Source organism: Phocoena sinus, chromosome 20 (genome assembly GCF_008692025.1).
Source record: "Phocoena sinus isolate mPhoSin1 chromosome 20, mPhoSin1.pri, whole genome shotgun sequence".
NCBI classification, from domain to species: domain Eukaryota; kingdom Metazoa; phylum Chordata; class Mammalia; order Artiodactyla; family Phocoenidae; genus Phocoena; species Phocoena sinus.
Genome location: NC_045782.1, coordinates 58,578,297 through 58,605,050, shown reverse-complemented (window position 1 = coordinate 58,605,050; position 26,754 = coordinate 58,578,297). Strand labels below are relative to the sequence as shown.

At 59.3% G+C, this 26,754-nt stretch overlaps 1 protein-coding gene across 5 annotated transcripts in view; it reads right to left on the bottom strand.

Moving 5' to 3' along the window:
- The window catches only part of CACNG4 (calcium voltage-gated channel auxiliary subunit gamma 4), a 55,034-nt gene that overhangs the window by 4,359 nt on the left and 23,921 nt on the right, over nt 1-26,754 (bottom strand). For 3 of the 5 annotated variants that reach the window (XR_004347583.1, XM_032617073.1, XM_032617071.1), the window contains exons 1-5: nt 17,837-21,451; nt 12,738-13,299; nt 9,705-9,856; nt 6,041-6,124; nt 1,237-1,377 (exon numbers count right to left, since the gene is read on the bottom strand). Coding sequence is in view for 4 of the 5 variants with exons in the window: in XM_032617073.1 (XP_032472964.1) it covers nt 1,237-1,377; nt 6,041-6,124; nt 9,705-9,856; nt 12,738-13,299; nt 17,837-17,846 (949 nt within the window). In the remaining variant the exon portion in view is untranslated. Of the gene's footprint in view, nt 1-708; nt 2,786-6,040; nt 6,125-9,704; nt 9,857-12,737; nt 13,300-17,836; nt 21,452-26,754 lie in introns of those variants that run through there. The other 2 variants (XM_032617074.1, XM_032617072.1) reach the window with 2 other exon arrangements.

Sequence of the window (26,754 nt, the reverse complement as noted above, 5' to 3'; positions counted from 1 at the left end):
AACGGCAGTCACCTTCCTTCTCCAAGAGGAGCCATGAGAAGAGATGGGGATGAGATGACCTCTGGGGACTTACGTGGGCCACGCACCTCGCAGGCCCCTTCCTGGGCCAGTGAAGGAAGCCCGGCCCGGTGACTGGGAGCCTCACTGTCACCCTCACGGTGCCAGTGGGCTGATTCAGGGTTCAGAGACCAGGCACAGGGACCCTCGCTCCACTCAGCCTCACAGGTCCGGTGTGAGAAAAAGGCTCTTTGAAAGCGAGAACGCCGTTAGGACCGTGCAAGGAGCTTTGATGACAATTCAGGAAAGGGCTGCGGGCGGAGCTCTGTGACACTTCTCACGCGGATTTACTGGAACGAGGCCTGGGAAGTCAGCTGCTCCAGCCCTGCTGCACCGTCATCTCCATCCCGCCGGGCTGCCCGGAGTCTTGAGGACACCACTGGCCGAGCTTTGCCCCTCAGACGCCCCGCCAAGCCCCCAGCTCCAGCGACTCAGGCCACTGGATTCTCCCCTGGACCAGGCGTGAGCACTGACCCCCCTCCGGCCTGCAGCGCGCCGTCCGCGGCTAGGCTCAGAGGAGCGACCATGTTAGGCCATTTCGGACCCACTGGGCAGGGAGTGGGTTGCTCTCACCCACAGCTCTGGGGGGCGCAGAGGTGCTGTTGCCCGTCTCGGAGCCGGGAGACTCGGACAGTCAGGGTGGGCAGGTGGGGCTCCGCCCCGCGCCCCCCTCGCTCACTCCGCCCCAGGCACGCTGGGCTCCTGCCCCCTTGCCGGCCCTGTGCGTCTCCCCTTGTCTTCACCGGCTCAACTCCTTCAGGCCTTGGCTTCTGAGCGTCCCTCTGAGGCCCGCCCCGACCCCCAACTCTGCCAGGCTCCCCAGGAGGGGCTTGTAAGGCACCAGCGCTGCCCCTGTGGCCTTCTGCACACCTGGACTAGTTATTCTTATTTTTAATTGAGGTGAAATTCCCGTAACTTAAAACTAACCCTTTAAAGCGCACAATTTAGTGGCATTCAGTTCACGGTGTTGTGCAACCACCCCCTCTGCTCGTTCCAGAACATTCTCATCGCCCAGAAGGAGACCCCATACCTGTTAAGCAGCTGCTCCCCACTCCCTGCCCGGCGCCCCACACTTTGGACCTGCGTCACCCACGGCGATGTTATGACCTGCCCCCCGTCATCCCCACCGCACGCCGCAGACGAGGCTCTGTGCAGCGGGGACCAGAGCGGACGGCTCACCTGCAGCCACAAAGAGGATGCCGGCGCTGAGGACGATGTTGTTCTTGCGGCTGTGGAGTCTCCCGGCGCCAAGGCAGAGCCCGCCGAGCAGCAGGAGGGCGGCGCTGAGGATGGGGAAGGCGCTGGAGGCGCGCACGAGGCCTGGCCGGCGGGAGACACAGAGAGGGCCGTGGGGCTGGCCATCCTCCCGGCCCGGCCATGGGCGTCGGCCCCGAGGCTCTCAAGGCCCTTCCGCTGACTTTGAAGATTCCCATCCCGCCCTGGAGACCCCAGGTGGGTAGGGAGCTGGGGGGGGGCGGGCAGGGTGGAGGCCACCAAGTGATGGCCCCGGCCTGCTGGTCACTCCCCCTGGATGCCACGTGGCCTGGAATCACATCTGCCCTCGTCTCAGACTCTCCCTGGATGTGGGCCCCACTTCTGCCAGCGGAGATCCCCTCAGCGCCACCAGGGAGGCCACAGCAACAGGCACGAAAACACTGTCAGACGGCCCGTCACAGCTCGTGGACATTGTCTCCGTGAAGCCTCCGGGATGCTGGAGAGTGGATCCGGATGGGCGGCCGAGGGCACGGGCTTTGCCTTCGGCGGGCCCGGGTACCCTGCTTTGTGACACGCTGGCTGTGTGGCCTTGGCCAAGGTGGGGCCTCCCTAACACTGGCTTTCCCTAGTAGTGGGATGCAGTTCATAACAGGCCTACATCCAGGGTGGGTTCTGCACATCTAATAGGCTTATTTAGCAAAGGCCCTGCCCATAGCACACACTCCTTAAGTGACAGCCTTGATCTCCCATCTCCGTCAACACCAGCGTCATCACCCCGGGAAGCTCCGGACCTCGTGAGGTCACCAAGGAGGGGGTGGCTGGACAGGGGAGCATGTCCATGGCCTGCGGGGTCCCACGGAGCTAGATCTGCAGCTGTGCACTGCCCAGCGGGGCAACCAGGGCAGCTAGCTTCAGACCACTTCACTCCCCTCTTTTACAACCTGGGGAGAGTAGTAATACTTACCTGTAGGGGTTGAATTGTGGCCTCCCAAAATCTATGTCCACATTCTAACTGCTGGTACCTATGAGTGTGACCAGGTTTGGAGAAAAGTCTTGCAGCTGTGAGTAAGTTAAGGCTCTTGAGATGACACCGTCCTAGATCACGCTGGGCCCCAAGTCTAGTGACAGGCGCCCTAACATGAACAGGAAGCGACACAGCAGAAGAGCCCATGGGGAGAAGCCACGTGAGGACGGAGGCGGAGGAAAGGATGACACAGCTCAAGACAAAGATGCCGGGGCTGCCAGAGCTGGAAAAGGCGGGAAAGATTCTCTGCTAGAGGCTTTGGAGGGAGCACAGCCCTGGCAACACCTGAGTGAAGACGTCTGGCCTCCACTCTGTGTGAGGGTACCTTTCTGCTGTTCTAAGCCCCCCAGTTTGTGGTAATTTATTACAGGGGCCTTAAGAAAAGAACACACTACCTGCAAGTGCTGTGATGAGAATCTGACGGAATAAGGTACATCAGGCGCTTTGTAGGGCCCTGGGGGATGCGGGTCCCCCTCCCTGAGCATCTGGCTGGGAGAGGAGGCGGGAGGAAGGGAAGGGGTACGTGAGCAGAACCCCGAGCTCGGCCTCCCAGCCCAGGAGAAATCCCGGCTCCGTGGACCTGGGGGCCGCCAGGGGACAGTGAGATGGGGGCACCGGCAGGCCCCCCCTCCTGAGCCAGCTGAGCTCGTTTGTGGCCTTTCAGCCTCTGAAGGCAGCGTTTGTCTCCCTGCTTGTAAGCCCGCCAGTGTGTGCCCTGCTGCACAGAGAGCGGCTTGTCTGGGGCAGTAAATGAAGCTCTTCTCTCTGCCTCCCCCTCCTTCTCCCTCTGCCTTCTCACAGCCGCAGGTTTCAGGAGGAGGTTTCCTGTGGGCTTTTGAAATGCGCCTCTGATCCGTGCGGGGCCGGCAAAGGGGGACCGGGTCCCCCTCGATACCCTCGTTCTGCAGGTGGGTCAGAGGGGTTGCAGCGAGGGAAGCCTGGAGCCTCTAACATCTCCGAGTTCGGGCCTGGCCCAGAGCCGTCCATCCTGCCCGCGTAAGTCACGTGAGCACCGTCCTTTGCCACGTGGGCTCACCTGGAGCTCTAGACGTGCAGGCACCAACCGCGGTGCAGGCTGGGTCTTGCACAGAGCGGGGCCGATGTCCAGCCCACGTCCCTGTGGCTACATCGAGCCCTGGCAAGGATCTGTGTTTTTGCCCAGAGGGCGGGCATCTCTTCCTCACTCGCCCTCAGGCTCACCGTGGGCTCTCAGCAGCCCTGACACCAGCACTCTGGGGTAAGCACAGAAACCATGCGCCCAACCCGAAATGCGGAGCCTGGAGAAGGGGCACCAGGCCCAGGGCAAGAGGGACGGGAAGCCCCGAGGCCAGCGGGCTCAACAGAGAGAAACGGCAGGGAATCAGGGAAACTCAGGCCGGATGGCCTTGGCGACCGCGGCCTTGTTCTGTCCTGGAATGTTGCCCACTCCCTCTGGCTCCCAGCTCACAGGCACCTGCACTCTGGGGCTCAATTTCAGGGCCGATTCTCGCTGTTTCTGCAGCCCCCGAGGTGAAAACCACTTCCCTGATGGAGAGTCAGCTCTGCCCTCCCCACCAGCAGCCGAGATCACAGGCCCCAAAGCCATCACCCCTTCTCTTCCTTGGGCTCCTGAGTGAACCCCGCTGGCTCCCCACGGTGCACAAATGAGGAAACATTTCCTTCCCAGATGAGCTTTGACGGCTGCCCCGGGGCAGCGCTGGTGGGTTGAGGACAGCAGAGCCTGAAGCTGGGTTGCTGACCGTGCAGCACAGGCTCCGTGTGCCCCTCCCGGCCCTCGGGCCACCTCTCTCCGTCCTGCTCTGGGCCCTGGGAGGCTGACGCCAGGGACCGGGTCATCGGGGTCCCTGGACTCCGGCTTTGGGAGGAGAGTGCAGGGGAGACGGTTATTCCCCTGGCTTCCTTCCTGCAAATGAGGACGAGGTAAGGTGGCTGCGCTCTGTCATAAAGGCCACAGCCCTGCCGGGAGGCCTGTCCTTACAGCTTCCCTGGTGCAAGCGTCCATACCTGCCTCTCCCACCTGTTCAGGCCGAGGGCTGTAAGGGGTCCTTCTGTTGCTAGCCGCGGTGTGTTCACCGCCCCTTGTAAGTTTCCCTCAGCCCCGCCCACAGCTCTGTAATTAGTCCTCCACTAAATGCCCTTCCTTCATCCCATCGGAGCGTCCCCTCTGCTTCCTGCTGGGACCCCAGGAAGCCGCATCGTCTGACCTCTGGGCTGATGTGCCATGAGGCCCATCCAGAAAGAGATCCCAGCACTCTGGGGACCATGAAGGGGAAGGGCAAGGGAGTAAAGAGGCAGAGCCCACGCCGATTAACCTTAGGCAAGTTCATGTGGGAAGTGGGGAGGGAATGGCGTGTTTCTCCAGGAGCTGCTTCCGCACAGTCCCAAGGTGGCCAGGTTAGCAAATCTGCCCTCAGAGCCTCAGGGACCATCTGACTGCCCTGGGCCGGCAAACAAGGGGAGGTCCTGTGTCAGGGCTGGCTTTCACCAGCAGCCGCCCCAGATGGCTGTGCAGGCCACGCCCCATGCAACTCACAGAGTGTAATGTATACGCTAGTCTATGCAAATGACATCCCTTGAGTTGTGCAGTGTGCAACCTGCACAACCATCTGTGGCGGCCCTATGGACTATCATTTGCTGGGTTCAGTGGTGGCCCGCAGAAAGCAGAGGGTACAGGCGTGAGGAAGGGGAGAAGGTGAGGGAGGAGGGATGGGAGGCAGATCTGGCTACATTATTCCAGGTTCCGGGCCTGACGCTGCCCCAGGCTGCTGGGGAACCGCACGCTGTTCTATTTCACTAGATGACTCAGAACCAAAATCCTTTCTCTTAGAAAAGAACGATCCATAAGCAGGTGCAGAGTGAAGCGTGCTCCCTCTGACACACTGGTATCGATTCTCCATAAATGAAGCTGGCCTGAGCCCCTAGGGGAGCCGCTGGGAGCAGCTCTGCCTGCGTCTTGGCTAATGCAAAAGGGGAAAATGACTTCAAAACGGTGCCGTTTTTTCCATTTCCAGGTTCCTCCCCAGGCTGAGGCTCCATCCTTTCTCCCAGGGAGGTGCCCTCGGACGAGATCTGGATTTAGGGTGTGGGACGGGGTTTGTCCTTTGAGTTCCGGGTTCCAGTCCGGGGGCCAGCCCCACTGCAGGACCCGGGCAGGGGCAGCTCATGGGCTCTACCAGTCTGTGCCGGAGACACTCAGGGCCACATACCCGAGGCTGGTCCCACCACTGTCCTCACGTTCTCCCACAGGCTGCCTGGCACCCAATGGCTGTTTCAGCGCGTGACTTAATCTGATTTTTCAAGACTAGAATGCTGGGTGGGGGTGGGGAGGGTGGGCAGGTCCAGGGCTGGCCGGGCCGTGTGCTTGGGGTGGCACAGCCCCCAGGATGCCGGGCCCTGGCAAACCTACGTCCTGACCTCTGGACCGGACACAGCAATCAGTTCCTCTGAAGACAGCGGCCCTGGGAAGCAGGGATTCCCCCACCCTGCTCCATCTTCCCGGGCCGCACCCGGGCGTGGTCCTATCAAGCCAAGCAACTCCCCCCGGGACACCCAGCACGTCATGGCAACCTTGAACGACACTCCATCCTCCGAACTAACGATTCGGAATCAGAAAGGGAGTGAGGGCAGCACCCGGGGACCAGCCCCCTCCACCCCCACGGGGCCCACCTTCCTCCCCCGCAGCTGGCTGCCCACCACCGGCCCCCGCTCCACCCACAGAGGAAGCGAAGGACCCTCGGCACTCACGCAGGAGGTACTCGGAGCTGTCGTGGTCGTAACCGTTGTCCTCTGGGAAGTGGTTGATGCGGAAGCAGTGCCCTTTATAGACCCCTGCAGGGAGCGAGGGGAAGAACGGTGTAAATGTTCCGTGGGCTCCACGTCCTTTCTCCCCAGACTCGCTGGCCGGGTGTGCCTGGCTCTGGGCGTGGAGGGCGCAGAAAGGCCGCTCCGATGGGCGTGGGGCACAGAGAAGGACCGCCCAGCGGGGGACGCGCCCCAGGCTGACCGCGTCATTACGGTCCACGTCTGGACACCCGCGAGAGGGAGGGGCACCAGGACACAGGGACAAGAGGCCTCAAGCAAAGCATCCTGGGCCAGCAGGGACCAAGGGGACTGCGGAGCCAAGGCTTGAAAGGTGACAAAGACCTTCCCAGCGGGATGGGGGAGGAGCCAGCCAGGCAGAGGCGGGGCTGTGAAGAGGCAGGGCTGGGGCCGGCGGTGTGTCTGGGGAGGGTGGGAAGTCCAGTGCAGCCAGAGGTGAGAAGGACACGTGCAGGGAGAGGGGCTGTGGGCCAGGATGAGATCCGCCGCCCACCTCCCTGCAGCAGTGTCTGTCTGTCTGTCTGTTTTCCCCTCCCTCGAGCACACAGTTACGGTGAATCCCTCCTACGTTACAGGCCGAATCTGCACACGGTCGGTCGGCAACGTGACTGTAATCCCTTCACTCGGTGTGATAGAAGGAAGAGAAACTCCCGGAAAGGCCCAGACCCTCTCCTGCCTGGTCTCCCTCCCCGCTCGGAGAAGTGGCCTTCGCAGGACACCCTGAGTAGTTTCGTGACGGCAGGAGGACCGCCCAGCCCTCCCCTCTGGAATCTTCTGCCAGCTCTCCCAGCGCCTGCTCCCCTGCAGTGTGGGCGTGTGCAGTGCAGAAGCGGACGCAGGTCGGGGGACACAGGGTGCCGGGCTCTGTCCTGCCAGCCCCCCGCACGCCCAGGCCGGGCCCCTGGCCCTACAAGGAGCTCCTCCTGGCCCCCACACGGGCCCGCCTTCTTTCAACTGGAGGCCGTTCTCGTTTTGCAGCTGCTGCTGAGCGGCTCGCTGACCCTCCCACGTCCCAGCCAGACCTCCTGGTCGGGCGCACGGTGCAGGCAGCAGGGCCCGCGCCAGGCCAGCCTCCGTCCCCGTCCTTTCCATGGAGAAGGGCCTCGACGAGCTTGAGGGCACCTTCAGCGCCTCCCATTTACCAGTCAGCTGCCCCCCAGCCTCCCCTCAGCTAGGCCCATGAGCTGCTGCCTTCAGAGAGCTCAGGGGCTGGTCTCCAGGCCACTGCTGGGCAGGCTGGGTTTGGTCAGGGACAGTGGGGGACAGTCTGAACGTGTCAGAGGTGGCGCCTTGAGTGGGGTACGCTTCCACAGTGTCGTCTGAGCCGGGTCAAGCGTGAGCGTTTTAGCTACCTGCCTCAGTCTCCTGCTCTGGAGAATGGAGACAACCACAGGCCTCATCTAGGGATCTCAGGAGAGTCATGTGAGACGATACTGAAAGGCACTTCGACGATTCTTGGCCTGCGCTGATGGCTCAGGGGAGATTTGCTGCTTTGGGACCCAGACATCACCCACCCTTTGCTCCGTGGCTCTTACTCTTTGGTGGAGAGCCATGAGTACCTGTGAGCGAGAGGAAGGAGCCCCAGGGCAGGCCGGTGTCAGGGTGGCCAGCGCGGGGCCGCACCCCAGATTCAGGAGTTTCGTGGAATGCCGAGCAAGCATCTTCCAGGCGTGGGTGGGCGAGGTAGGGCCCTCTGCCCTCCTTCCCTCTCCCCCTGCACACTTTTGGGGCTACTTTATGGGCCTAAACAAAATCACCAAGTCCCCCACGCTTGTGGGAACAGTCAAACATTAAGAGGCTGAACAAGAAGTAAATAATCTGTCTTCAGAGTTGATTTCCAGGGGTCAACAGTCGGCTGTGCGTCTTCCCACGTGTACACGGGTGTGAGGCTCCCCCTGTTTTTAAAAATTAATCTTTTTACTTGGAGGTAATTGTAGACTCACACGCAGTTGTGAGAAACACTGCAGGGAGATCCCATGTACCTTTCACCCGGTTTCCCCAGTGAGAACATCCCGACCAGGATCCTGACATTCTGCCACCTGGAGGACCCCTCGTGTTGCCCTTTCATAGCCACACCCACCTCGTCCCGGTCCCCAGGCTCTGACCCCGACGCAGGGCAACCACTAAGATGATCTCCTTTTGCACAGTTTTGTCATTTCCAGAAGGTTCTATAAATGGAATCTTACAGCGTGTGACCTGTCGGGCCTGGCTCTCTCACTCAGCGTAATTCTCTCGAGATTCACCGAGTTGTGGTATCGATAGTTTGCTCCTTTTGACTGCTGAGCGATATTCCACGGCACGGATGTACTACAGCTCATGACAGCTGGGTTTGCGCCCAGCTATTGCACCTGTGGTTTCCAGCTATTTCCAATAACGCTGCTATGAACAGGTTTGGGGATGAACCTAACTCTTCATTTCTCTGGGCTAAATGCCCAGGAGAGTAATTGCTGGGTGACGTGACAGCTGCGTGTTTGTTATAAGGGACAGCCAAGCTGGTTTCCAGGATGGTTATATCCCTTATTTTGCAAAAGGAATAATACAACACACTTTACCTTGCAAACTACTTTTTTCATGTAATAATGTATACACACTTCTCCAGGTCAATACCTATAGATTTTAAAAACTTGTTTGTTTTTAATAAAAAAAATAATAAGTTGATACTAATCCAAAAGTTGCTGACAGCCTTAGAAGGCAATAGCACAGGGACCAGGGCAGTGAAGGCAACAGCACGGGGACCGGGGCAGTGAAGGCAACAGCACGGGGACCGGGGCAGTGAAGCTTTTGCTGCACCACTGATGATACTAAAACGATGCTTCGCCAGGAAACCGCATATTTACATATTCGATCAGAAAAGAAAGCAGGTTCTGAAACTAGCTTGCATGTAGACACGTTAGTTCCAAATGCCCTTCCAATGTATTTTGCGAACCTCCACTCTGCATTTAGGGTGATAGTTTCTATTTGATAGAAACTGTAAATAGGGATCACACTGCCCAACATATTAACAGACTTCCTGACACATTCTTTTCAGTGGCTGCGTAACGATGCGCAGTCCAACTCTATGATAGGAAGAGACATTTCCCTTTCTTGGGGCCGTGTGTACACACGACGGATCCCGCCGCAGGGCGTTCTGCTCCAAGCGTGCTGACAGCGCGCTCTCCCGCGTCCCCCCCGCCCCTCCTCTCCTCTCCTAACTTCTCTCCACTCCTTCTCCACACCAAGCTCCTGTGCACAGACTGAAGGAACAAGCATTGCCTTGAGTTAAGCTGTGTCCCCCCTGCACACACCCCCTGCAACCCCCCCCCCCAGAAAACTCATGTTGGAGTCCTGACCCCTGGTCCCTGTGAATGGGACCTCATTTGGAAACAGGATCTTGAAGATGGAATCAAGTTAAGATGAGGCCACGCTAACTTAGGGTGGCCCTAAATCCAATGACTGGTGTCCCTATAGGAAGACGGAAACCTGGACTCAAGGGAAACGGCCGTGTGAAGACAGAGGCAGAGGTTGGAGTGATGCGTCTACACGCCGGGGGATGGCAGGGATCGCGGGCAACCAGCCAGAGCTAGGAAAAGGCAAGGAAGGAACAACGTACCCAGAGTCTCAGAGAGGGCAGGGCCCTGCCGACACCCTGCTTGCGGACCTCGGGCCTCCAGAACTGTGCAACAACCGTATTCTGTTGTTCCAAACCTCCTGGTTCGTGATGGTCTGTTCCAGCAGCCCCAGGACGCTGACACAGGAGCGCTGCTGTGTGAGAGGAAATGCAACACGCCTCGTTCGCTCACTGGGGGCCAGCCTTGCAGGAAGGCAAACAGATGTGCTGGCCCTTCCTGCTCCTCTGTCAGCGGCAGGGGCCCACACGCAATGTTTGGGAAGCTGCGTGTACTGCATCCGCAGAAGCATCTTCCTGTTGCAACGAGACACGTGCAGTCTCTCAGGCTCACGCTTCCAAAGCCCCTGGAGCAGGTTCCCCACCAGGGACTCGAATCCTCTCCCTGTCCCCTCCAGCTAGCGACAGGGACCTCGCCACCTCCCAAGGCATATTCTGTTTCCAAACAGCTTTAACTTCAAGTTCCTGAGGGGTTGTCCGCCTCCACAAAACCCTATCCACGGGTGTTACTTATAATCCCTGGGAATAAAAGAACCCATCCTCTGTCGTGCGTCAACCCTTCAAGCCACTGAAGAGAGGAACTGTATCCAACAGGATGAAGGACAAGCTAGTTTTCCAGCCATCCAGGGTTTGCACAAAAAGGGAGGCCCAAGGTCGAGGACGAGAGGAGGCTGGCAAGTTGCCAACAGTTGGGACCAGACGCGTCCCCGGCCCCAGTCTGAACAAGTGGGGTCTGCGGAGGAGTGGGGCACCTCGAGTAGAGAACGTGGGTATGTCCCCTAAATGAGCATCCTCTCTAGGTCAACTATCCCCATTTACTTTATTTATTTATTTATTTATTTATTGCAGTACGCGGGCCTCTCACTGTTGTGGCCTCTCCCGTTGCGGAGCACAGGCTCCGGACGCGCAGGCTCAGCGGCCATGGCTCACGGGCCCAGCCGCCCCGCGGCACGTGGGATCCTCCCGGACCGGGGCACGAACCCGTGTCCCCTGCATCGGCAGGAGGACTCCCAACCTCTGCGCCACCAGGGAAGGCCTCCCCATTTACTTCAGCCGTTTCTTTATTGATGCTTCCAAGACCCTTGTCCAGCCCCGTCCCCTGCCCTGGGTCCACCTAGGAGCACAGCCCTGCCTCTCCTCTTCTCGGGATCCTGTGCTTCTGTTCTCGGGACCTGCTCTTGCTGGACTCAGCCTCCCAGGATTTTTTCATGAGAGCGGCCTCACCTCCCCCAACCTGTTTTTGTCGAGTGGAGTGTTTAGTCCGAAGGACTTCACATCTATCCCTGTCAAATTTAATTTTGTGAGTGTTGGCCTCAAGGCATTTAATAGGGGAGAAAATTAATGGCTGATGTGAGCAGTAAGAGAGAGCGCCATTTCCAATCCATCGCACACGTGCTCTCTCGGTAACTGGGCCACTTGCTGCGTTATCTGCTAAGTGATGAGCTTCGTTGGCTAATTGTGAGATCCCAGGTGGACCACACCGCGGGAATACCGCAGCGCTCCCGGGGTCGTGGCCTGTGCTCCCCGGGGACACGGCGGTCCTCTCCCTTTGCGAGTCAGGGAACCACTGTGTGAAGAGGCTTCTTGAGACACATAGCCCCAGACGCGTTACTTCTTCATCTGTTAAAGCTCGGGAACTGGGTCCAAAGGAGTCCCTCCTGCCCTAAGATTCTAGGACCATTTTGTGTGCAGATGTTAACATATCCATTCATCTACATACATCATACTAGAGGTATTTCTCTAAGCCTAGGAAGCATCTGGAAAGAAATATCCTAAAAGGTGTCCACTGTTTCATTTCTCTGTGAACTCAGATTTTCCTCTTTACATTTTCTCTGTAATTTCTAAATTTTCTACAGTGTCTGAAAATGAACCAATGAGGTTTATCGAAAGAAAGAAAAGAAACCGGATCTTTGACTCCAGGGAAAACGTGGCGCTGTGTCTGAAGTGACCGCAGGGCCGCCCAGATGTGGAGGCTGGTGAGTGGCGGGTGACCCGTCAGGGGGACATGTGTGTGGGTGACCTTTGGCCCCCGTGGGTGAATATCCCCACTGCTTGCCTCTGGGCAGTGATGGTCGTGCCCTGGGGTTACGCCCTGGTAGACCGCGAGGGTGACCGACCCCCAGGACTCAGGCGGTGACGGGCATGTAGGACTTTCAGTGCTAAACCCAGGAAAGTCGTAGGCAAACCGGGACGAGCTGGTTACCCTGCGAGTCATTTCAGGGTGTGACATAAGCCTCCATAACAGGCCACCTCAGAGGTCGGTCGCCATCAGGGGAGCGCTGGAGCAAAGGATGTTAGACGGTGACTTGCTAATAATGGTGTCTTTGTGTAATCCCTTACGGCGGCTGGCAGAGCGCTTCCACAGGCACGACCTCGCCTGTTCCTCACAGACGCTGAAGCAGCGCTGGCCCCGGCTGAGCGTGCATGGGCCCCCTGGGGCCCACCCCTCACGTCTCTGCCCGCCTTTACTCCAGCCCCTCAGAGCAGCAACCAGCTCCCTGGGGTGTCGCCTGCCGGAACCTCGATTCAGCCGCTCCAGTTGCTTCTTCCTTTTTGGCCCGCGGCACTGGGTAGGTCGCCCGGGGGCAACTGCACACACACTCACTCGCTTGTGGAGCTGGAGGTTTGGGGGGCGAGGGCCCCCCGGCCCCGGGGTGACCTTGGTGCAGGAGGATGGCGGCCGGTGGATAGGTGTTCCCATTCTACCTGCTTCTGGGGGTGGGTCCCAGCAGGACCAAACCAGTGATGGTCAGCTCAGGGCTGCCCCTCGCACTGCCTTTCCCTCTACCTGGGTTCCCTCTCCCACCCTCCCACAGGCCCGCTCCCCAGGATGGCCACCCGGGACACCCCGCCTGCACACAGGCCCTGGCTTGGGCTTAGATGAAAGCTGGCCCATCAGCCCATCTCATCTTTGTAAAAACACACCTTTGAAGATGCAAGAAAGAGGCGTAGAGATGTCACAAGCCCTGCTTTCCCAAGCCCCGGGGCAGAGGCCCAGCTCTGAGCACTAGGCCCTACCTTAGGCCGTAAAGGAGACGTCTCTGCCTCGTCTTAGAGAAGAGGAGGCTCGGAGCGCCCATGGCAGAGCAGCTGCTGGAATCCGGCTCCTGACATCTCACCACGTGTTCTTCCCAAGCGCCCGATGCCCACGCCCTTCCAGGAATCCTCGCAAGTGCCACAAAGGGCTCTGATGCAGTGTGGGTCCTCCCCAGACACATCAGGGAGTGAAGCCAGGTAACAACCGCGAGTGCTGGGTTAGCTTTAAGGCAACCGCTTCCCCGACAGTGAAGCAGGAGGCAACTGGCGTCCCCAGACTTTGGAAGAGGCAGCTCTGGGCGGCAGGGCGGGCGGAGGCCTGGTCGGCAAGGCCCCTTGGGCTCCAGGACGGGTGAACGAACGTGAGTCGAGTTGGCCCCCTGTATGGGTTTCCAGCTGTGCCGTTTCAGGGGGAGATACGGTTGGACAGCAGGGGAGGGATGTGAGGCATTTTCGATCCTGGGCTCTTGTCCCGGAGTTGAGGCCGAGCTCAAAGCCGAGGTCGGGGCTCCGGTGTGAGGCCCGCGTCCGGGAACAGGTACTTCTGCAGCATGGGGTGTGGGGAGTGCTCAACTCGTGACCTCAGAACATCCGTGTCATCGCCGGGCAACAGAGGAATGGGAAAGCCCAGACGAGGCCCGGCTGCTGGTGAAGGCCACCCAGACCGGAGAAGGAGGTAAGGGTGAGAACCCCGTGTGGACCAAGCATTCCAGCAGCCTTGCTCGAATCATCTTATGTGTGGGAAAATAATCAAACTACATTAAGTGTTCTAAATAGCTATCAATTTGGACTTTATAATAATTCGAGGTGGCCGTGCCCTAACTGGTCCAGATCAGGGAGGTCTCACTGGACCCGAGTCAGACTGTCCGTACCAGGTGCAGCCCTGGTCCAAGGCCAGACGGACCAAGTCCGTGTCTCAGGTGGGCCGTGGGAGGAGCTCAGAGCCCGCCTGGGCCTGCACTCCTCCCGTGTTTCCCCAAAGCTGCCCGGCCCCTGACCCTAAGCCCCCACGGGGACAGCCCGGCAGGCCTGGAGGCCTGTGTGTCTCCAGGAGGGCACAGGCCTTCCAGGAAGGACCCAGGGCTCTGTGGAGGAGGTGGGGGGCTGAGGGGTACGGGGCTGGGCTGACGGGAGAGGAGGGGAAGGGACAGTGTTATCCTCAGGGTAAGAATAACATCAAGAGTTCACTTAGCACCTGTATGGCCAGGCACTTTTTAAGCACCTGACATCTGTTAACTCACTTTGTCTTCATATTAACCCTGTGATGCAGAGACGATTACTGACACCATTTGCTACCAAGTGCCCGAGCCAGGATTCGAACCGGGGCCGCCCGCCCAGCTCCAGAGTCCGGGCCCTGACCCTCCCACACTCGGGAGGCAGAAGGGCATGGCGTGGCCTCAGGGCTACGGGTAGTTCTGATTGGCTGCAGCGTGACTGGGAAACATGGGTCCTCGACACTCTTCATTGTTGGGAAACCTGTTCTTCCAGAGTCTTGGGCTAAGGGCGCTGGCTCAGGTTCGAGGCTGGGTTACCCTGCACTGGAAGTGGCGGTTCTCCAGAGCGGGACCCTCCGGTCGGGGCAGAGGTCAGGGAGAGGTGGAGGAGGGTGCGAGGGCACAGCTCGGCTATGGTGGCAGCTCAGGGTTTTCCAGAGGTGCTGATGTGTACAGAGGGGCGCTACTGGGCTCCGTATACGCGAAAGGGCAGAAGTGGACAGGCAGGCCGGCCTCGTGTTCTGGAACCCTGGGTGGCCTGGCCTGGGGGGACAGCGGCCACGGGGATGCAGCGGCAGAAGAGGCCAGGGTGCGGTGGAGGTCCCGCAGGGAGGCCGTGGAGATGGGACCTAACCGCACAGCCGCCACGAGGGCGACGGGGTGGGAAGGCTTGAGGGGCAGCCTCTCCTGAAGGGAGCTGCCTGGGTGAGGGCGGCAGGCAGGCGCGAGAGGAAAGGGCAGCCCGGGACAACGGCAAGCCGTGCGCTGTCTGGGGGAGACCCTGGCTCCTGGTCTTAGGTGTGTCTGCAGACGAGGGACCGGAGCCCAGGATGGAAGTGACCTCGACCATTCCAGCACAGACAGGCAGGGTGGCTGTCGTTACAAAGCGCCACAGACGCATCCACGGCCTCGCGGTTCTGGAGGCCAGAAGTCCTAGAAGGAGGCGCGGGCAGAGGCGGTGCCTTCCCAGGGCTCTCCGGGGCATCCTCTGCACCACTGCCCGTCCTGAGCTCCTAGGGGCTCGCTCTCTACCGCTGGCACCCCTGGGCTTGTAGAAGCATCACCTCGATCTCTGCCTTCACCTGCACAGTGTTCTCCCTGTACGCCTGTCTGTCTCCAAATTCCCCCTTTTCACAAGGACACCACTCATATATGACCAGGACCCACGCTCATGACCTCATTTTAACTTGATTAGCCTCTATAAAGACCCTATTTCCAAACACAGTCACACCCCGAGGTACTGGGGTTAGGACTGCCACATACGAATTTCGAGGGGCGCAACTCGGCCCGTGACACCGGCTCAGGGGCAGACGCGACTGGCCAGGCGTCCGTGCCCCCGGCTGCCACCACAAAGCCAGGCTCCATGCCTCCCCGGCCCTGCCCCACCTCCAGCTCCCTGTAATTCCCCCTCTGAACACCCCCTCATCATCTCTCCGCTTCCATGCTTATCTCCAAAGAACCTCCTAATAACTGTGATTTCCCGGCTGGCACACGCTGGTGTTCTCCGGAGGGCTGGCCTCTCTCCAGCTGTAAGGCGGCAGGCTGTGGGAAGCCTCTCCCCCGGGCTCCTGCAGAGAACTGCCAGGCTTGGAATGGCAGCGAGGGCTGGGCTGGACTTTCCTGGCAGAGCCTTAGCTCCCTGGCTTGCAAGTGACCCTGTGAGACCCTGTTAAGCATTATGACCTTATGCATTATGAAGTTCCTCCATCCAGCTTACATTTTTGAGCACCTGCTGAGTGCTAGATGCTGGGGACCCAGATGTGGCAGAGGACCTGCTCACCCCTCTTCTTCCTGGACTCAGGGCTACACTGGATCTCTCAGCCTCCTTTGCAGGTAGATGGGCCATGGGACCCAGCTGGCCAATGGGAAGTGGGTGGAAGTGATAGGCGTCCTTCCTGGACAGGTGGGTGCACCTCTCCCTCTCCACAGCCTCACCCGCCAGCTCAGGGGGTGGTGGAGCCACAAGACGGGCACAGCCTGGGTCCCTGAATCCTTTGTGGAGGAGAGCCATCCCCAAAGAGGATGACCCACCTTGCATCAAGGGCAGTAATCCACTTCGATTTCGTCTCAGACATTCTACGTTTTGGCGTGTTTCTGTTTCATCGATAATCAAGGAGAAGAGACAAGACAGGCGTGGTCTCTGCCATCCTGGAGCTTTCCAGGTACACAGTCATCCAGTGACACCTGAGGACAGGGTCTGAAGGAGGAGGCCAGAGTTTCAGAGAGCACGCCATCCAAGGCCGCAGAGGAGAGGTCAGGAGAGCTTCTCCTTGTCGGGAGGATGGGAAATGTCTTTACCACCTTTGAGAGCGGAAGCGGGGCCTAACCCTAACGCTAGCCCATGTTGGTCAGAGCACTTTGAGAAGATCAGTTGTGGTGATGTGAAGGGTAAGTCTATACTTTTAAACTTCTCATTTCTAGGAGCTGCCTTCGGACCAGACTGTGGAGTTTGGGGAGGAGGCCCCGTGTCCCCTCCACGGCCAAGTGTTTGGGGTTCACAGCCTGCACAGCTGCTTTGAGCCCCAGTGCCTGGGACAGGTTTCCCTCGTGCTCTTTTCTCCTTTCTAAAGTGAGCTCATAGGTCACTGAAGGGCCTCGCTCCCCCTCTAGCATCTGTTTGGGGTCTTTGTTTGGCCGTAGACCTCGTGTTTTTGTTTTTTTTTTTTTCCAATAAATTTATTTATTTTTGGCTGCGTTGGGTCTTCATTGCTGCACAGGGACTTTCTCTAGTTGCGGCGAGCAGGGGCTATTCGTCGTTGCGGTGCGCAGGCTTCTCACTGCAGTGGCTTCTCTTGCTGTGGAGCACGAGCTCTAGGTGCGCGGGCTTCAGTAGTTGTGGCACGTGGGCTTCAGTAGTTGTGGCTCGTGGGCTCTAGAGCGCAGGCTCAGTAGTTGTGACGCATGGGCTTAGTTGCCCTGCAGCATGTGGGATCTACCTGGACCAGGGCTAGAACCCGGGTCCCCTGCATCGACAGGCGGATTCTTAACCACTGCGCCACCAGGGAAGCCCCTGTAGACCTCGTTTATCCATTCAACCCTTTGCCCATTCTTTCATTTAATTCAGTATCCATCTACTGATGCCAGGCCCTGTGGGGGCCCAGAGGCACGGGTCCAGCCAGCAAGAACGCATCGCCTGGTTGGGGAGGTGAAGTGTCCACATCACCTCAGAACAGGGAGCTAGTGACACGTGCTACGGGGGAAGCCGCAGGTTCAGGGGGCTTCAGGAACGAGGGTTGGTGCTGGACGGTGTCTGGGGCAGCTCGGGGGACGGGCTGCGTTCACACAGAGCTGAGGACGGAACGTGGCAGCTGGGGGTGGCAGCGAGGGGAGTGAGCTTCCGGAAGAGGGCGTAGGCGCAGGGTGGGTGGGCTGAGGCTGAAGGAGCGGGTGGGCAGCAGTCACGGCGTGGCCTGGATCACCCTGCGAGGGTCCTGGATTCAACGCCATAGGCTCCGAGGTGCCGCCGTGCCTTTCCCGAAGCTGGAGAAGTGTCCCCATGACTAACGCAGGGACCCCTTGGCCCTCACAGCCTGGCATGTCTCTAATTCTATTCCCAGCCCGACTTGGTGGAAATGCGACCTGTTACATTGGAGGGCCCCAGCCTGGGGCCTCTTGGGTGTCTTATTTTAGTCCCAGAGGAGCCAGGCTGCCTGGGAGACGCAGGCTCAGCTCCCCCCGGGATTAACAAGCGCTCCCTTCATCGCCCCCCTCGCGTTGCCGTGCCTGGGAGGAGGGACACATTTAGACTTTGGCTCAGAGCCGGCGGCATCCTGCAGCTGCCAGACAGACCGTGGCAGCCGCAGGACCCGCGCAGGTAGGAGCGTGGGCCGGGGGACCTCGGGTCAGCCCGCCTCACCCCTCACTCACCGTCAGTCATGAGGAGAGAACGTCTCAACTTGCATTGTGTCAGACCCAGCAGGGGAGAACGGATTCCGCAGACACCTGGATCCACCCTCAGCTCCGGTCTGTAAGCAGGTGGCAGACAGGGGCTCCCTCTCCGAGATCCTTCCTAGCTTCCCCAACAGTCTAGGGGAGCCACTAGGTCCAAAGGGCGTTTCCCCCAACGGGACAGTCGGAGTGGGGCTAGTGGAGGATTTGGGAGAGACGTCGCCCTTGTCATCAGCAACACGAGCGAGATGGCGCCTGTTTCAACGGGGCTGGACCCCGGCTTAGTGTCCCCCAGGGGCCTGGGCTCTGTGGTGCAAGCTCCCGCCCCCAGGCGGTGGGGTTCACACAGAGACGATTTCCGTCCCCAAATTCCGCCTCTTTAAACCTGGAACCTAGAGATCACAGTCTGGTAAACAGAGGCATCTCCCGAGGTCCTAGACTCTACGGATCTTGTGCTGAGACAGGTGGGCTGGGGCAGGAGATGGGGAGAGAAGGGCGGGCCATGGCCTGGCACTCAGCCCGTCCTGAGGCTCTGATGGACCCATGGGGTATGCCCGTGGAGCCCCTTGCTCTGGGAATGGGTCTCTCACAGAGTGCCCCCCGCACTTGCCAGTGGCTGCATCGCATGGCCCTGCCCCAGCCAGGGATCCTGGGCACACATCCAGCCCGAGCTGGACCAATCAGATGTACTCTCAGGGGTTTGGATTTTGGATCAGAAGCAGAGGAGACCCAAGGGCAAAGAGACTTTGGCGTGCTCACGAATGGGGAGTTCTTGGTGGTCCACGAGGCCAGCTACGGAAGATTTTCCCTTTTCAGTCTTGGCTGTTAATCTCGTTTAATCCCTTGGGACCCTCCACACACTCCCAGTAAAGTCTTCCTTTGGGATTAAGTCAGAAGAAGTTGGTTTTTTGCCTGCAGGAGAGCTTGACCCACAACAAGCCACACCTTCATCAGAGATTCCAACTCAGTTCTCGCGGGCCCAGGTCATACTTCATTCCTCAGGGCAGGTCTGTGATGCTTTTACGAGACGTGAAAATGACTGCAGGTCTCTGGGCGACCACGCACCCCCGGGGAGAGAGGGTAGAGGATACCGGGGGACAGCAATGCCGAGCGTCAGCCCTCAGGTTCCCACGTGGAAGCACGTGGCCTGTGAATTTCAGCCTGCTGAGATCACCGTCACCTGGGAAAACGCTCGCTGGGCCGGTCAGTTGGTCGTTTCCTTTCTCCTCGTCTGTGAAGTGGGATCCCCACAGACCTGGCACCGTTGCCTTGAGGAATAAGGGGAGAATGTGTGACCAGCACGGACAACGTTCCCATTCGTGGTGGCTTCTCCTCCATCTCTATAAAACAGAGCCTTCCTACCTGCTGGTGGCCCACGAACCAAGCCCTCGACCCAAGTCTCCTCCCACACACGTGCTACTTTTTCAAGGAACGCCTGCTGTGAGGACCCCAGAGCCCCACCTCACAGCCCAGCTCCCTGGCGCTCGGCCGCAGGCGGGACCCCGGCCTCCCTCTCTCAACATCCGTGTCCCTTGTCTCACTCTCCAGCCTCACACCTCCTTCAACCCTTTGCTCCGGGGCTGCCAGGATTTTCCAGGCTTCCTGCCGAGATTCCTAATTGAACGGAGCCGGGGAGATTTCCCCGAGAGAGAGCTCGTTCTCTCTCCTAACACAGGGAAATGGGTGTGCACTTATTGTCTCTGTGATTTTTCTACTTGAATCTGCTTGATAACTGCTGCTTGGATGACATCTCAGTACCAAGGTTCAGGGTTTTTTCTTCTTGTTTCTTCCCTTTAATGAGCAAATATGAAGCTCCAAGGGGCAAAGCAGCTCGCTGCAGGTTGCAGGCTTTTCTGCGGGTTTGGCTCTGTGGATCTCTGGAAAGTTACGTTCCAATAACCTGAGAGTTTTAACTGAAGGCCTTGGGTGAGGGAAGGAGAATCATAGTGTGGAATTATAAACTTCTAGAAGGAACCCTCGGGACCATCTACTTCACCTTGTTCACTTTACACATAAAGAACCTGATGCCTGGAGAGACGAAGGGCCGTTTCTACGGCGACAGGCTGGTTGGTGCCAGAGTCAAGCCTAGAACCCTGGTCTCTGGACTCCAAGTTCAATGCCGTTTGGCCCATAGCCCCCACTGCCTGCTCTGGGGCAGGAGTTCACAACCAGGGAAGACTTTGCCTTTCAGGAGACAATGTCTAGAGACAGTTTTGATCGTCAGAACTTAGCGGGGAGGGAGGATTGGTGCTACTGGCCACTAGTGGCTGGAGGCCAGGGACGCTGCTAAACACCCCACAGTGCACACAGGACGGCCGCCCCAGCCAACAAGGAACGATGCCGCCCAAAACGTCAGTAGTGCTGTGGTTCATGATGTGCAGGTGGCCGGCACAGAGCTGAATCCTCCCTTCCCAAGCCCACGGCAGACACTGCTGATCCATAACGGTAGTTTTCTCCTTAATCACCGTCTAAAGTCTTCTCAATGCAGTGTTCCAGGCAGGGGCTACGAGTCGAGATGATACCTTTCGATCATCCCAAGGCTAGATACCATGGAGACGGTAGGTTCTGAAGTCATTCCGCTGGGCTGAGTCCTGGCTCTGACGTCACCTTCTAGCTGTGTAATCTTGGGTCCTAACTAATATCTCCGTGCCTCGTTTTCCCCATCTGTGAAATGGGGATCATCGATGGGAAAATCTTCAGAGGGCTGTTTGGCAGATTAAACAAGTTAATGCAGTCTGTAAATGTCACCGTGCCCGGGACAACATGTAAGCTGTTATTATGATAATCAGCCCTGCTCTAGTGACAAAGAGGCAGCTGGTCCTATCACAGGGGAGCAGGCCAGTTCTCTTCTTTGTCCTCATATGCCCCTGATGTTGCAACTCAGAATGTGCAAAGCCCCCCGACCCTTAGAAGGCCCAGCAAGATGACTGCTGCCCCCTAGGCCCATGGCCAATGGACCGACAGACAAGGGCTGGCTTCCCCTGGGCACCGACTCCCTGCAAAGCCCTGTGCTAAGCTCTTTCCATTTTCTCATTTACGCCTCAAAATAACCTGTGAAATAGGAGCTGTTAGGAGCCTATTTTACACACAAGGAAGCCGAGGCTCTGAGAGGGCAGGTAACTTCCCCAAGGTAGCACAGCCCCAAGCAGCTGAGCCGGATTCTCACCTGCCCTGGGCTGACTCCGGAACCGGGGCCCCAGCGCCATGTCCTGAAGGCGCACACCTGCCGACCACCAGCATTTTCTGACAGTCTGGGCGGGGCTGGGGGCTGTAGGGGGTGCATATCCGCTTCCTGAGTCTCCCCAGGTTGCGAAGAGCTCCTCCTGGGCAGCCAGAGACTGGGTTCAAACCCAGTTTTCAAGACCGGCACCTGTAGTCCAGAGTGCCAGGTTCAAATCCTCCCTCACCTGCTGGAACTGGGGCTGCCGGGGCACTAGGTCAGGAGACACCGAGTCGTGGGCTTAGACCGGACTCGCAGTACCTGGGCTACTGAGCCACACCCAGCGCCCATCCCTTTGTCGCCAACCCCCAGAGCGCCCAACGTCCGGCCTGTGCCCGGTCCACTGTCGGCGACTTCCCAGGGAAGGCGTCATGATTTTGGACCCTGTTCCTTCCGTTCTCTTTGGAGCCAGAGGGAGCGTGTCCATCCCATTCCCGCCCCTCCCACCGAGGACCCCCGATGCTGGCAGAGCAGCTGTGGATGCCCAGCCCCCCAGCCCCCCTCAATTCAACTCTGCACCCACGCTCTGGGGCCTGCACGTGCCAGGCCCCCGGCGGTGCTGGGCTACAGCGGGGCATCGGCCAGATTCCCTGACTTGGCACCAGCGTGGTGGGGAGCCTGTAACGGGGTCAGGAAAGCTACCCAAGGAGCTGGCACTCGAGCTGAGCCCTGAAGGGTGAGCTGGAGTTGGCACCACGAAGGCAGTGTGGACGCTCCAGGCAGAGGGAACGGCACTGCCAAGGCCCAGAGGCGAGAGGTCAGGAGGTCGGGTGCATCTGAGGAGGTGAGAGGAGGCCAAGCGGTGTCTGGAGGCGGAGGCCAGGGAGGAGATGGGAGGCGGTGGGTCCTTGGGGTCAGAGGGAGCCTTGGAGAGTGTTACACCAGCCATCAGGTGGGATCATCAGAAGGTCTGTCCCTCCCCAGGAAGGGGGACAGGACTGGAATCCAGGCTCTGGGACAAAGTCTCACTCGAGGTTACCCGCTGGTCTGGGGCAGAGAGGCGGGATGCCCCGCCCATCTTCAGAGTCACCCGCCCCCCAGGGAAAGCAGCCTTGGCTCAGGGACACTGGCGCCCTCTCACAGTGGCCTTCCCAGGCTGCTGTGCCCACCCCCCCCCCACCCCCCCGCTGTGCCCAGTCTCAGGGCCTGGAGGACTTGGCCACCAGCCCTCACTTGTCCTGTGCCCCTCCCAGCGGGTCCCAGAGGCCACGCCCACACCCTGTCTCTGTTGCAGGCTCGGTTTCCAGGGCAGGTGCCCCGCCCCGGCCCCAGGTCCTTTCATTCCCAGGCACCGCTCACCTTCGCTCCCATTCCTCCAGGAGGCTTGGAGCTGAGGCCTGGGGCTTTTGCTCACATGAAAGTAAACAAACTGTAAAAGCCAGCTTCCCTCCCTCCAGGGCCCAGCAGGGCTGGCGTGGGGCGTTGGTGGGCCAGGACACAGCAGGTACAGGCCGGCTGGGAGCGACAGGATGACAGAGAAAGCCCCGGAAACAGAGCGGAACAATTGTGTGAGTCAAGCAGTCCATTTACGGGGAGGATACAAGTTAACGGGAAGCCGTAGTGCAGCAAGAGAAATGCTGTCGAGAGACACGAAGAAAAGGAGGAGAGGCTGGGAATGCAGCGGGATTCTGCTCAGAGGAAGCCCGGGGTCAGGCTGGGGAGCAGTCCCAGCCGGCGCCTCATTAGGAAGCAGTCAGTGTTTGGACATAACTCAATTCTATCTCATCTCCAGGAGCTTCTCAATCTATTACTCACCACTCCGTCCCAGACCCACTGAAAGTGGGGGGGCGGGGGCGGCCCTCTCCTTACATCATCTACGGAAAGCCCTGCTCCCCAGAGGGCGCCCTGTCAGACAGCCTGAACCTGGAGCCTCCCCCAGCCTAACAGTTTGCAGGTGCTCTAGTTTTGACACGGGACAGAAGTCTGCAGAGGGGACCCTCGGGGGTCAAGCAGCTGCTCCCATGCTAACTACCCCCGTTACCAGGACAACTACCACCATCCCCAGTAGCTTAGTCCTCGCTACAACCCTCTGCTGTGGGGGCTGCGATTATCATCGACTCCATTTTACAGATGAAAAAACTGAGGCTCCAAGAGGTTAAGTGACTTGCCCAGTGCTGCCCAGAGCTGGCATTAGGACGCAGGCAGCCATCCCTCAAATCCTGAAACCACGCAGCCCTACCGCCATCCACACACACTTTATATCAGGGGTCCCCAACCCCCCAGTACCGGGCCGCGGCCTGTTAGGACCCGGGCCGCACAGCAGGAGGTGAGCGGCGGGCGAGTGAGTGAAGCTTCATCTCTATTCACAGCCGCTCCCCTTCGCTCGCATTACCGCCTGAGCTCCGCCTCCTGTCCGATCAGCGGCGGCATTAGATTCTCACAGGAGCGCGAACCCTACTGTGAACCGCGCACGCGAGGGATCTAGGTTGCGCGCTCCTTGTGAGAATCTGATGCCCGGTGGTCTGAGGTGGAGCTGAGGCGGTGATGCTAGCGCTGGGGAGGGGCCGCAAATACAGATTCTCATTAGCAGAGAGGTTTGACTGCACAGAGACCATATACCAATTGCTTGCAGACTCCTATCAAAACCATCCCCCGCCCCAGTCCGTGGAAAAACTGTCTTCCATGAAACCGGTCCCTGGTGCCAAAAAAGGTTGGGGACCGCGGTGCTAGATAATACTTACTTACATACAGGCACCATTTGGACCGGCAGGGGCTGAGGGAGGCCCAGCCGGCCCCAGGCCATCGCAGGAGGGCTGCCTTTCACTGGCTTCCGTTTCAGGCAGGTACCAAGTGGACCGAGGTGATGGGTGTGTCTCTTGGGAATGTGTGCAGGAGGGTCCTGGGGGAAGCAAAGCCCCAGGGGGAAAAGGATGAAAATGAAAGGATGCACAGAGGGGACCAGGTGGGTCCCCAGGCCGGGCCCCAGGTGAGCCCAGCCCATGCTGCTGCTGGAAAGGAGCTGCCTGCCTGGGGGCACTCAGGAGGCACAGACCGGAAGGACCAGAACCCATCGGGGGCTCAGGAAAGCACGGAAACGTGCCTCTGAGACCTGACCCTGGGGACGCCCAACGCAGGGGCCTCGGGATGGACGCGCCCCCCCGCCCCCCGGCACACTCTGTCCAGAGGAGCCCTCGAGTGTCCTGGGCGCTGACCAGTCAAGGGCATGGCTCAACACCCCTGACCCTGGCGGCTCCTCCCGGATGGGGCTCCCTTCCTGGCTTCCGTGGCCCTCCTCTCCCGCGCTCTCTTGACTTCCTCCAGATGGTCCTTCTCGGGCTCTTTCTCGGGCTCCTCCCTTGGGGGTGGCGGCTGGAGTTTCTCTGCTGCCCTCACTTCCCATGCTCACAGGCCCCGGGCGACCTTCCACCGCTCTGGGGGCTCTGGTCCCCCATCCATCCACAGCTTCTCGAACTTCAGACCCAGCCTGCAGCAGCAGGGGGACACTGCCACCCAGACGTCCAACAGGGACCAGACCCGGCGTGGCTCGCGCCAGACCATCGCCCTGCCCTGGGCGACCCTCGTCCTCCCCGTCTTCCTGCCCCCGCCCGTTGGGGGGCCCCTCCTTCTTCCTGCCTGCGTTTCATCCGTCAGCCAGTCTTACAGCAGTTTCACCTCCGAAGATGCCTCCGAAGACCCCTCCCCGCCTGCACCCCCACGGCCTTCCCCTAACGGGCACCCTTGTACAGCCTCCCTCGAAACTTCCTGCCACGGGGACTCTGGCCCCAGCGCTGTCGGCGACTTTCGGCGCCCCCAGGATGGGGTTCGGGAACGGCCGCCACCTTGGGCAGCTGCCTCTGGGCCCTGCGTCCCCTGCTGGCCGCACCCTCCGGCAACTGCACAGGGGTCCTCGTTCCCGTCACGCTCCGTTGAGCCCTGCTCCGCTTCCGGCTCTCCCTGGCCTGGAGTCTCCCCCCACTCCCCCTTCTACACTCCCCAGGTCATCAGAGCCAGCGCCGCCCCTTCCCAGAAGCCCTCCTGGACCTGCTTCCCTTGCCTTTTGTGCAGCCATAATGCTCTGCGCACTCCCCTATCACTGCTGTTTTCTGCATTGTATTGAAATTGTGTCTCCCCCGAGCCAGAAGGCCAGAAGGTCTGAGACTTATCTGTCTTTGAACCTCCAGCTCCTGTTCCCAGGTGCCTGATTCACGTCGGCGAAATGGCACTGAACTTCTGCCGCCAAAAGGCTCTTCCATGGGGCTGGGGAACTCGGGGAGCACTGCTCTCTCCCGCCCCCCTGGTTCCAGGTCAACGTGGGAAGGTGGAGAGAGCACCCATGCTGCACTGCCCTCTGTCTTCCCCTCCAGCGAAGCCCCCAGAATGCCCCATAACAAGTCCTGAGAAGCAGTGGGGGGACGTGTGCAGTGTCTGTTCATGAGACGCCAGTGAAAGCGCTGCTGTCATCGACCCTCCTGGGCCAAGACTTCACCGCAGGAAGCGCGAGCCCAGGGTAACATGATGGATACGACTGTTCTAGAGGAGGATCCCCTGGAGATCCGTCCTCTGAGAACCACAGCTGGGATCCAGCATGACCGGCTGTCAGACAAGCTCCATTTTAATCCACTCCGAAACCAAAGGCTGAAGTGAGAGCTGCAGGAAAAAGGAAAAACTCCGAGGTCTGTCTGGATCCCATTTTGAACACAACACGCACTGTCCTAAATCCTAGAGTCTTGATGTTTCAGAAGAAACACTGGCCCCCACGGAGAGGCGTGGACTCGCAAATCCCGACCCTGGCAGGTCTGGAAGGGTCTGGTCCTCCCACCCTGCCGTCCCCGTGCCTCCCCTTTCTCAGCCGGCACCGTGAGAAGCCGCCCCGGGATGGCAGGGCGCGGGTCACTCAGGGAGCCGTTTACCGCCCCCCCCCCCCCGCCCCCCGCCCCGTTGAGACCCGGATCCAGAAGCAGGAACGGCACATCCCTCGGCGCCTGGCAGGACCGCTCCTGTCTGTGGACAGAAGCCCGCGACACCCACTTCCAGGCTTCAAGTAACAGCTGGAAAATGAAGCTCATTCAGGTGCCTCGACCCAGGGCAGCACAGCCGTGGAGGCCTGAATATTTTAGATCTAATGCCTCTGAGTTATGGGCTTTATACCTTTAGATACCAGAATAAACTTGATTTGAAATCGGCCTCAGGGGAAATTTGTTAAAGAGAAATAAAGATGTTAGACGGAGCCTAAGGTACTTTGCAAAGTCGCTCTTGCCACCGGCGCTCACGAGGCCATGAATCTCCGGATAATCTGGCGGGGGCGGTGGGGGGGGGACTATTCCCGCCCCCCTCGTATCGATGCCCCGACTCCCCCATTCCTCACCACCCCCCATCCTGGAAATACCACTTCTTCACTCACCCTCCGCCCCCTGTCGGCCTCTGAGAAGGAAGGGAAGCCGAGAGCTGGGCGTGCGGCCCTGGACACGCTGCTGTTCTACTTACTGTCCCCATTTTACAGAGGAGGAGACTGAGGCGCCAGGAAGTGCTATGAAGAGCAAGTGGAGAGAGCCAGGACTTCAACTCAAATCCGGTTCCAAGGTGCATGCTTTCTACTGACATGACACCCAGCTCAGGGCTCACCAGGACCCGGCCACTGGAGGAGCCAATTTGGCAGTCAGCTGAGTCTATTACTGTTCGTACTCAGCAAGTGGCTTAACTCCTCTGTGCCTTGTTTTCCTGCCCCAAATGGCCTGGA